The 12,620-nt window shown below is 34.8% G+C and overlaps 1 protein-coding gene across 1 annotated transcript; it reads left to right on the forward strand.

Annotated features, from left to right (window-relative positions):
- The first annotated feature begins 10,759 nt into the window (after positions 1-10,759).
- Vom1r84 (vomeronasal 1 receptor 84) lies at positions 10,760-11,668 on the forward strand. Its single transcript, NM_001009528.1, has one exon. It carries the CDS (start codon positions 10,760-10,762, stop codon positions 11,666-11,668), a length of 909 nt encoding a protein of 302 aa, NP_001009528.1.
- Positions 11,669-12,620: the final 952 nt, after the last annotated feature.

The following is a 12,620-nucleotide window of genomic DNA, read 5'->3' on the forward strand; positions in this document are numbered from 1 at the left end:
TTGTTCTGAAGGCTATAGAGAAAACTGACTCCTCAGGCAGCTGGGAGGAAAGTCTCAAAGCCCACTCCCACAGTGACACACTTCCTCCAAGAAATAATGTTCACAGATTAAAAATGTATTGATTCATACCTATTATCTAATTATCTTAAATAAATTAAATTCTTTGGAAATTGAGTTTAGCCCAGGTATAACTATAAGCACACAGACATTAACTAGGGTATTACAGTCACATAGTTACGAACCAGTTCCTTGAAGATGAACCACCAACAGCAGAAGCAACACTGCAGAGACTGTGGAGAATCAATCATGCCCAAAGCTTCATCACAAGTTGTATGTTGTGAGTTTCAGAAAGATATAGAAGTGTTCACAGGAAATGTGTGTGTGTGCATGTGTTCATGCCTTCATGATTGTGTGTGTGTGTGTGTGTGTATGTGTGTACAGATGCCTGTGCATATACATGCAGGTGAGTGTGTCTGAAATTACTGGACTCCTCAGCATAACATCAGATGAATAGCATACTGTGTGCCAAGGATGCTTACCTGAATACTTGTACATCACTTGAGTGAAAAACTGAGTTCTTTAAAATATATACATATTATAAAATGAAGTCTAAGGAAAACTGAGAATGTTTCTACTTTTTCCCAGTAGACCTAATCAGTGAGGATATTTGATATGAATTAAAAAGAACTGAAAATTCTGTAATGCTTGCAAACATAAGCTAGAGTTTTAATAGTTTGGCTGTTGTGGAGTTGATACTCTATCACCAGTGGCTTAATAACATTAATTGCTTGACTTTATTCCATTGTTTTTAACAACAATTTCCTAATACTACATTACCAGCTTTCCACTTTAATTTTGTTATATATTTATTTATTTGTGTGTGTGTGTGTGTTTGTGTTTGTGCGCATGTGCGCGCATGTGCACACGCACACATGCACACGCACTGAAGAAAAAGAAGGAGGGAGATAACTACTGACTTGAATCAAACCCATGATACTTCTGCCTTAGCCTTGAAAGTACTAGGATCGTAGGTGTTTACCACCACATATTAGCCTTCATTTTCAATTTTAATCTTATATACATTAGTAAATGATATTCTGGCAAAATAAAAGGGGCCTGTGATCTTTACCACCTAAACTTATATTTACATTTCATTACCTTATGATTGCATATTTAATGTGCAAATGTATTTTGTAACTGTTGGAGGAAATCTTGGGCATTTTGTTTTTAAATAATTATATACAATTTGAGGATTGAAAACACTTTTTCTTAATGTAATAAGACACTTAATGTTGTATCAGTAACAATGTTATAAGGTTTGATACAGGAAACGTGAAATCATAAAACTAAATTCTAATTGAAACACACAAATACCTACTTAGAATAGGCAGTTTATATTTTTGTAAGGATTACTTTACATAGATTTAGTGAAATGTCAAGTGAAATTATCAGATACTGTTGAAATGCACACAAAAGATCTACTTTATTGAAAATCATTATAACAGAATAGACAAATATATCAATTTTATAAGCATATAATATTAACAAGGATTTATGTTTCACTAGCCCAAGAGATGAAAGTTTCCTATAATTCCTAAGTAGATATAGACTTAATAGAATTGAAAATTACTGATAAATACTAAATTAGTAAACATTTGCTATACAATATAAACACTTTTCATATAATTAAACATGTACAATGAGTTAACTTGAAAAAATGAGAAAATACATAATAGATTTCAAATATAACTTAATGGTATAAATGTACTCCTGCAAAACAAATGTCTGCTTTATTATTTTTCACCCTCTAAGTTATTTGAGGTGTTTTGTTTTAAGGAAGGAAAAATAATACACTTAGCACATCTTGGAAAAACCACAGTCTTAAAACTATTATAGTGCATACTCAGAAACATTCTATGTTATATATGCTCCTTAAAATACTGCATCTGGAGATACTTTTTACACATAGAGTGGTATATATTCATTGTAAAAATGATGGATTTTGTGACATATTCATTCAGTAAATACTATCCATTGACGGCCTTCACCATACTACCTTTTTCTTTCTCTCAATAAATCCTCCTATTCCCTGTTCTTTCTCCAAACTCCCTTCCTAATGTAACACATATACTCAGAGATCATATTAAGTGAAATATATGTTTTTTATAAATCATTAAACTGACTTTTATATGTCTATAAGCATCTGTTATATGCTTACCATATAGTACAGCTCAAAATATTCTAAGCAGATAATTCTCTAATAATTTATTATATAATATACTGTTTCATTCAATCACTTACAGCTCTCAAGATGCTCATTCCTCTCTTCAGCCCCAAATAATGTTTCCTGTGTTACCTTAGGCCTGGGTTGTTAATATAAACTATTTTAGGTGGTCTTTGTTCTGGAAAATTGTTCCCCTTCCTTTAGTCCTGGCATTAGTATCTCTGGGCATATTATTTTAGATTGGCTGTCACTTGGCACTTAGGATATTGTATTAGTACACAATTAAATATTTTCAATTGACCCTGGTGGCAGGGGCACATTCCTCGCTGTAGGTAACTCAGTTTTCTTGGTTCCTGAATGACAGACCATTCACCATTTATACTTTAATATGCCTAAAACAGCTCAATGGTTGGGCTACTTCCTAACCTCCACATGGTTAATCCACTTCCCTCTGATATTCCTGAGTTATTACTTACTAAATTCTATATGCATCTTTGTTGCCCTGAACCAGTCAGGAAGCCTGTGGGATAATGTCACCAGTGAGGAAGGCACAAGATAGAATGAGGTCTGTCATTGGATGAGAAGGAAGGATGAGTGGGAAAAAAGTTTGAAGGAAGAGGAAGAGAAGGGAACAGAAGAGGGGAGGAGAAGGCAGAGTAGCTGAGGGACAACATGGAGGCTGACGTTAAGATTCCACGCTGTACCTTTACAGGTTGTTATGAATGTTCTTAAGGGATGGATGTGTACAGGGCTTTGTATGTTTAGGTGGGCAATTATATCTTATCAATTGGCTCAAAGGATATTTTATTGTGTGTGTTTTTTCTTGTGGTGGGATGAATTTGGAAGAGTTTGTGGGACACCACAGAGTTGGGGTATGTGCTTCTGGCAAGATATCTAGCAGATATCTTGGGGCACTGTGGTGATAGACCTAGTGGGGGATAAAAGACGGCCTTTTATTTTTTATATTTTAACAACAACAGCAGGCTCTTAGGGCTTCTATCCCATGGCTCCTAGATGGGGGCTATGTTCTCTGTCCCACACTTTCTCAAGTGTGGCATCTCTCTTCCTCCTCCTTCTCCTCCTCCTCCTTTTCCTCCTCCTCCTCTTTCTCCTCCACCTCTTCCTCCTCCTCCTCTTCTTCACTCACCCCACTTACTTCTCTCCTCCTTTTTCCAGAATGGCAGATCTCTTTACTCTCTCAGTCTGCCCCTCACCTCAGAATCCTGAAAGTCCTGCCTCTGATTGCCCTGCCCAACCATTGGCTGCCAGCAACTTTATTAACTAATCAGAAGCAACAGAGGGAAAGTTCCCTCAGTGTACTACATGTAGATTCCCCTGCAAACAATTCTGGGGACACAAATTAACATAATATAAGAAGGCACAGAATGTATTACTTTGGACTCTCTAAGCTTTGAAAGTTTACCTTGAGAAAACAGTTGTTCCTACTCTGTCATTTTCCTCTAATTAGGGAAGTTCATTTTTCTGTTTAATGAATTTCCTTTATTTGGAACTTGCAGTTTTTATCTTAGATCTATCAATCCACTTTAGTTTTGTATATACAGTGTTTTAACTATAAGATGGATGGAAATTTTTTATTCTGCTCTTGTCTTTTTGTGCTATGTGTGTTTCTTGTAATGTATGGGTGTCTTTGGACTAGTTTCTTCTATGACCTTATTGAAAGTCTTGTGTTTGCCATTGATGTGAGATTATTTACCCTCACCTGTGCCTACAACTTGAAGGTTTCACATATTTCCTGGTGCCTCACTTACACAGTACTTTCTAGGCATGCTGTCTCTTAACTGAGCTACACCCCAGCACCAACAGCCTAGTTTCTCCTGATAATATGTTGTCTCATTCCCGAGGGCTCAGTAAGACTGATTACGTTTCCTAAATGTATTTGGAGGAGATGACATTTTGTTAGTTGTATCAAAAAAGCTGTTAATTTTTAGGTGAGACCCTTGAAGATACTTCCAAATAACTGTGGAGGGGACCATGGATGTTTTAGAAGCAGGAAGGCTACCATGGGGAATTCAAAATGGTTTTTACTTCTTTTAAGTGAGATATTATTGTTGAAACTTATGTTTTGCTCACAATGACTGGAGTCAGTTAATCCAAATAGACAGATGTTGCCTGGAGAGAATAGTTTCTGCATAGGAAACCCAGAGCTCAGCTGTTCCTACTCTACTGTCCTCCTGGAATTAGAGAAGTTCACTTTTCCATTTGATGGTACTACTTCCTAACAACTTCAAGGACAGAAATGCCTTCCCCAAATGACATGATAGGGGTCTAGAGGGAGAAGAACTGACGACATTTCATCCTTATAACTACTTCTTAGGGCGTCAATCTACAAGGATGTGTGTCAAAGGCCCAGCTGGGTGAGTGCTTCCTTTTCCCATCATTATAGTGAGAGCTGTAAGTAAGCAGTAGAAGGCAGCAGGATTTTCTGTAATAAATAGAGAATCCTCTGCCTAGAATGATATTTCTGAGCCACTCTGTATAACCAGCATTCAACAGATGCTTGTAGACTTAGAAGTATTCGTGTAATGATTAATAGAACATAGATTTCTCTTAATATGATCTCTTGTTTTAGGAGTGACACTAGAACAGGACTATTCATAAGAGGAGCAGGGTCTAGCAGAAAAACTGAGAAAGAAAAGGCTAATGGGATGAAGCCATTCAATGGCTATTATATATTCAGGGAATATGTAATGCAATACATCACTTTTTACAATGAATGTACATTCATATACATGTAAAAAGTTGCTTCAGATACAAAATTTAGGAAGTACATTTGACATAGGATTCTCCTGAGTTCGGACTCTAACAATATGGTTTCACATCGGAATTGCCAAATGTGTTAGTTTTCAATCTTGTAACAAAACACTGGAATACTTTAGAGGGTTATAAACAAAGAAACACTTATTGGTGTACAAGATTACCTACATTGTTCTTACCTTAAACTCTATTTTGTACACCATAACTTTACTTCATTTGTCAAGTTAACTGGCTCTGCATGTTTAATACTATGAAACTTAACCTAAGAATATTCAACAAATGGTAAACTCATAGCCTAGGAATACATAAGACAGTGTTAGCATTATTTAATAAGGGATTTTTTTTAACTTTAGAGAGATTTGTTTCTTGTATTTCAATGATTTCTCATTTTGGTTGTTTTCATAATTACTTTTCTTTACACTTTATTCTGTTATGTGGGAAATGATTCAAGCTATCTAAGATATTTTCAGGTCTTACAACTATGAAATTGCATTGGTAAGCATTAGAATTAGTTATAAAACCAAATGGCTGTGCGTACATCCATATCTTTTGTATATACCACAAGCACACATTTAAGACAGTGGTGCAATTTTTTAACGGCTTTTTCACAAGAAGTCTTAGGGACACTTATAACTTTCTGGTTATTAAGTACAATTTTTGATCACTATGCTTTTTGGATAACTCCAGCTTCAGTCAACATTTAGTATTGAACTAATTTGTAAATTAGTATTGATCATTTAGAAATGATCACTTAAAATACAGTTTATCATTTAATGAGACCACAAAATAATACCAGGGGGTTTTGCCAGTACATTTACACTTTTATAAAAATCACTCATTTTTAATAGATATATTTCTTATTTATATTTAAAATGTTATTCCCTTTCCCGGCTTCCTGTTCATTGCTCCCATCTTCTCCATTACTATGGTCCATATGAATGTGTAAACCTCCCAAGTATTACTTGTTAGCACACACAGCTTCAGCTTCAAACAATACATGCCAGCTTCTATTCACACCTTTAGCTTGGTAATGCCATTTTCTCACCCTTAGTGGCAACAGTGCTCAATAACATGCTTCCATGTTATGAAGCTTAAATGTAAATTGAGGCAGCACTGGTCCTGAATCTATCACTCAACAGCAGTCCTTTTTGTTAACATTTGATCATTTCCCTTGGGCACATTTCCCTTAGGCCACCAGTGCTGAACATTTATGTGTAAGAGACTCGCAATTTAATATCCCAGTTCCTTTTTCAGGTGACTTTACACACATTCCTCATCATCTCTTTGTAACTTTTTCTTATTTGTAGCAGCAAAATTAACCTGGGAAATGTTAATATTACCTTCTAGAAAGTCACCCTTATTTCACCAACTTTTTTTCATGGTTCTATTCAAATAGAATTAATTATATATGCTTCCCTACATTGAAAGTTGTTCACCCTAAAAAGTTCCTACCACAACATTCCCATGTCTTTCTTGTCCTTAAGATGAAAATAAAACTCACTGGTCAGAAGCACATACTTTCTAGCTGTAGGATAGAATAGATAGACAATGTCGTGGGATTTTCAAATTTCTCACTATAGCATCATTTGCAATAATTTCTAATAAAATAGATCTCTGTATATTTCAAACATATTTTTAAATCTCACCTCTCTTATTTATTAAGTCCATGTAAATTTATCCTGATAGAAAGTAAATGAGTTAGATTTGTATTTCAATTAAAATAAATTCAATTTTAGTATTTCAACTTGTCTGAATTGAACCTTGTAACATTACTATGGATATAATATTGAGTAAGCTATTCATTAGAAGTGGGTAAATATTTTGAATTCTCAGGTAGTACAAAATTATTTAAAGTCAAAAACCTCAAGGTTTCCTCCAATATTGCAAATACAATTACTCATTCAAATATTCATTCACAAAGAAATGCCACCTGAATTTAAGTTTAGGTGATGAACATCACAACTCTATTTTTATTTTTCTGTAACATCAGTTACTAATGTATATAGGAGGTTACACTGGAAAATGACGGCAGGTGTGGTAATACACACCTACGATCCTAGCACTTTCAAGGCTAAGACAGGAAGAATGTGAGTTTGACTGAAGTTGGTCTGAAATACAGGTTGTAATCTCTCCTTCATTTGCTTTAACACACACATACACACACACACACACACACACACACACACAAGAAAATTAAACTGGAAAACATAAAATGTAGAGCTATGAAATTTTCATTTTAAAAATAGAACAGATTTATTCTAGTTAATGTCATTAAGTCATTGGCCACGTAATATAAATACTACAAAAAGCAAAAGATAAAAACTTGTGCTTATATTTACAATTATTATAGAATATTCTGTTTCTTTTAAGAAATTCACTTTCAAATCTGCACCAGTACACTAGACAATGTCCACGCATTTGATTAAGTCAATCGGAAACAGGGGAAACATTGTCCATTTCCAAAAAATTCATTTCACTTCATGATCATATCTTATTTAATTCCCAGTTTTCCAATCAGTTGAACTAAAGGTATTCGTGTTAGAGGCCCTAGTCCACACTATGTCATTGCTCTATTCTTAGTCTCAGTAGTCCAGTAATGGTGCACACACAAGTACATGCACACACATGCACATGCATACATTTCCAATGAACATTTTCATATCTTTTCCAAACGCATGTTACATAACTTGTGAACTTCTAGGGATGAGTGCTTCCCCAGTGTCTGGAGAAAAACTTCTGCTGCTTCTGATTCATCTGAGAGGAACTGGTTCATAGTGTATATTCTGGTCAGGGTCACCTGTGCTAAACTCAATTTCCACACAACAACTCAAACATTTAATTTATTTAAGAGTGTCAGGTGATAGCTATGAATTAATACCTTAATAATAAGGGATCAGTGGTTATTTCAGTTGTCGTTATCTATTTCATAAAGAATTCCATGGAACTAGCTTGGGTGACAAAGATCTTCATCTCCTGAGATTTCTGCAGACTTATTCTTGCTGCTGACAGTGAACAATACATCAGCCAACACCATGTATTTTGTCACCTGAAAGTCACATACTCACTTCATGTTCTTTCTGAGCAGTTATACAGATTTTAATTCATTACCCACTAAATATACTAAAACTTAAAGTGAAATTGATACTTGTCATCTATCTTAATTGTATTTCTCTTAGATTACTATATCTCCACATCGCAGAAAGCAAAGATCATCATAAATTCATAAATCAAGACTGTTTTAAAATCAAGTTCTGGAGAAATGAAAAGGTAAAGTAAATTTTCTTGGAAGAATATCAAGAAAACAGCTCTCAATCACTTTTGTTACAGGTCTTTTCAGATCCCTGTTTGCACTCTGCTTAGTTTTTTGATTCTGTGTCCATTGAACGGTTCTTCACCATTATGAATATTTCTTGACACACTTTGGACTTTAACACTAACAACTAAATGTTAAAATTTAAACAAATTGGAAACACTCCAGCACTGATTTTTTTAAATAAAACAGAAGACTTCTCTCAGTGCATGCCTATATTAACAGCTCTGTATCCATAGTAGCTATCGTCTTTCCTGGTGCACTCTCAGATTCAGTGAACCCCAGAGAAAGGTTCCACTTAAGCAATGAGAAAATCTGTCATTTTCAGTGTATGATAAACATTTACAAAGCAATGGATATGAAAGTTTGAAAAGCATACCTTCGGGGTAAAAACACTTAAATTATTACCATTTGTCTTATATTTTCATTTGCATATTGAATTACATGATGTATTTCAATAAATTATAGATGTATAAATAATAAATACTTTTATACATATATGGTCTATGCATTTGCAATTTAAATCTTTTTTAAAAGCTATTGTCCTTTCAATTTGAAATCCAATTCTTACATTAAGTATGATCCAGGACATTGATTTATCATAATTTATTTATTTGATTTTACATATTTGAGTGTTTTGCTTGCATGTATGTCTGTTTGCCACTGGCATGCCATATCATATAGGAAAATGGTTACTCCACTACAAGAGAAACAGATGGTCATGAGCCTCCATGTCTTTTCCGGGAATCTAACCCAGGCTCATTTAAGAGAAAAAAGTGCTCTTAGTGGAGCTTTACAAAAACAGAATATCAAAAAACATATATCAGGAATGTCACTGGACAGCTACAACAAATGTATGTTGATGAGCAAATTAAATATCTGGCTTCAAAAATTAAGATTAATCCATTAATTTATTTGACTAAGCTTTTTAGAAGCAAAAACAATCACGTACAATTGAGTGGTACTGTAAAGAGTGTCTGCGTGCTGGTGGTAAATGATAACAGTGAGAAAGTTTTCCATTACATGAGAAGCAATCTCCTTCAAAAAGAAATTCCAAAGAGAATCCCTATATGGTCATCTTTAGCAAATTCTTGTTTGTTAAGATGTTTGGAAACTAATGTTTTCTTAGCATTCCATGTTCTCTCTTGTTGCAGGTTCCCAGCTCCACATCTTCAAATGTGAATATGTAGATAGTATTAACTGCAGAAAGCAGGAGAGCAAAAATGGGACCACTGTGAGGATAGGGGTGAGGGTGGGAGCAATGGAGAACAGAATAGCAGGGTAGAAGTGTCTCATCAGGAAAATGGAAAAGACAGGGCTCCGTAGGGCAAAGAGGCAGGTAAATACAGATGAAGTGAAGAGGAAGGTACAGGAGAGTAGCAGGAGGACACAATGGATCTAAGAGGAAAATGGAAAATGGGTGGGTTCTTAGGTAAGGATGAGGGAGACAAATACAGAACACAGAAGAAGTGACGGAAAAAAAACATGTTTTGTTGTAAAAGCCATAAGGAAAGAGCCTGTTATGGATTTACCCACCCATCCTCCCCAAAAAAGGTTTTTAAAAAGTCTTTTCTTGATACAGCAGAAGTAGATACTTAATCCTTAACACCCCAGCACTGTTACTTATTCAAATATTGGGCACAAGTTTTTCAGCACATTAATTTTTCTGTTGTCAGAACTGATTTGTACTAAAGGAGTTATTGTGGGATAGGCATTCATCACAAACTGCTGAACAGGCAGGATGACAGGGTCATACATCCATAACAGGATATTGAGTTCACAATGGTCTTCCACTCCATGTATGTCTTTAATTCTAGACTCTGAGGATATAAAATTTCATAAGAAAAAAAAAGGATGAATTGTGATAGACTTTTGCTGATTAAAACTGTCATATTATCATGATTTATGCCTGGTATTCCATTGGAATTGTGGGTAAAACACAGATAATTGCTAAATAGATCTTAGTAAAATTATATACTACAATGTATTTGCATCTGTTTTTTTTAGTCTTTTATGATTTCCCCCCAGTTCGCTATAGTTTTTGTACATTTGTGCAAATGTGACTGATATTCTATGCTCATTACTACTGTTTTAGTTATTAAATATAAAATGAGTCAATTTAAATTAATAAAATTGAATGTCTAAGGTATGAGACTCAGGTGTAATACAGGAACACAAAGTGTGTATAGATATGACTCTAAATGGATTCATTGTCCATAATATTCTCTCTATATAGGAGATACTTGGAGGATATATACAAATGTAGGCTATATCCAATATGAAACATCAAAAGAGGAAGAGGTAGGTTATTCAATAATTAATAGGGTAAATAGAATGATATTATAGACATACTCTGAAGCAAATCATTATTTTGATATGTAATCTATTATTTTTTCAGATATATGAAAAATACTTTCATTATGCTTTTCAGATGAATACACTTTCCATTTATGTCTTCAATCAAGACTGTCCTTTATTTCCAAGCTGGACTAGGAGTCCTAGCCAATATGTTTCTGCTGATTTTCTATATCTTCATAATCCCAGGTCACAGACCTAAGCCTGTGGACATGATCTCCTGTCAACTGACCTTTATTCATATAATTATGGTTCTCACTGGATGGGATATTTGGCTTGCTGACATGTTTGAGTTGTTGAATATTGATAATGACTTCAAATGTAAGGCAATTATTTACATAAACAGGGTAATGAGAGGCCTCTCTATCTGTGTCACCTGCCTCCTGAGTGTGTTCCAGGCTGTCACTATCAGTCCCAGTACCTCGCTGTTGGCAAAATTTAAATGTAAGCTGAAAAAGTACATCATCTATGCTTTTTTCTATTTTTGGTCTTTCAATTTGTCCTTCAGCATTAATCAGATCTTCTCTCTTGGTGCTTATACCATTGTGAGTGAGAACAACCAGATGAGGGTCACTAAATACTGCTCACACTTTCCCATGAACAGCATCATCAGGGGATTGATTTTAACACTAACTACTTTAAGAGATGTGTTTCTTGTAGGAGTCATGCTAAGCACAAGTGCATACATGGTGACTTTCTTGTTCAGACATCAGAGGCAATGCAAGCATCTGCATAGCATCAGACATCTGAGAGCATCCCCTGAGAAAAGAGCCACCCAGACCATCTTGCTCCTGGTGGTCTTCTTTGTGTTCATGTACTGGGTGGACTTCATCATCTCAAACACCTCGATCCTGTTATGGAGATATGACCCTGTCATCCTGCCTATTCAGCAGTTTGTGATGAATGCCTATCCCACAATTACTCCTTTAGTACAAATCAGTTCTGACAATAGAATAATCAATGTGTTGAAAAACTTGTGGCCAAAATGTCACCAGGCTTTTTAAAAAGGGGTCATTTTTTTCTGTTAAAAACTATAAGGGAAAAAAACTGTAAGGGATGGTTGGGGGAGGGTAAAGGGTTGGATGTGAAGGGGAACACCCTTATAGAAGGGAAGGGGGACAGGTTAGGGAGCTGATAGACAGAAAACCAGAAAAGGGAATAACATTTGAATTGTAAATAAGAAATACCAAATTTTAAAAAATGGAAAAAATAAGTAAATTTTTGAAAAAACCATATATATGTATATATGTATATATGTATATGTATATATGTATATTATATATATATATATATATTGAAAAGAAATAACCCCAACACATATACAGCATAGGACTTCCTGGTCTTGCCTGAGTGAGAAGACAGACATAACACTCAAGAGACTTGAGTCCCCGGGAGTGGGGTGGGAACATCCTCTTGGATATTGGAGGAAATATTGGATGAGGGCATACCGGGAGGGAGATAACAAGTGAACTGTAAAAAAAAAATGATTAAAGAATAAATTTTAAAAAGGGGGAGACTTATTTTATTTTATGTCTATGAGTGTTGGGCCAGCATGTTTTCATTCCTGGTGTTCACAGAAGTCATAGGACATTTAACTCTTTGGATCTGGACTTAATTCTTGTACAACGTTATTTTGTGAGGAGTTCTAGCCTCAATTATTTAAAAAAACTTACTCTTTTTAAATATTTGATAGTACAAGAAGCAAAGTAGTTTTTTATATGATTTAAGTAAAATTTGTGGTTTGATATATTTTTTTTCATCAAATTTCCTGCCAAGATGGATGGAGTTCCTTCTTTTCATGGTACACAATCAGTTGATATTTCCATAAGAATACTCTTTCTCCATTTAAATTCATAAAATAAATGTTCCCCTGATACCGAGTTTACTCAAAAGAAGATTCTTACAGTGACTTTTTAGCATTTATGTTGAAAATATGTTAATTTACTCTATAACATC

The sequence above is a fragment of the Rattus norvegicus genome, chromosome 4 (assembly GCF_036323735.1).
Source record: "Rattus norvegicus strain BN/NHsdMcwi chromosome 4, GRCr8, whole genome shotgun sequence".
In the NCBI taxonomy this organism is placed as follows: domain Eukaryota; kingdom Metazoa; phylum Chordata; class Mammalia; order Rodentia; family Muridae; genus Rattus; species Rattus norvegicus.

Bases quoted from the DNA above. Each gene is read 5' to 3' on its own strand.
- Vom1r84 (NM_001009528.1), top strand. From the start codon at position 10,760: ATGTCTTCAATCAAGACTGTCCTTTATTTCCAAGCTGGACTAGGAGTC.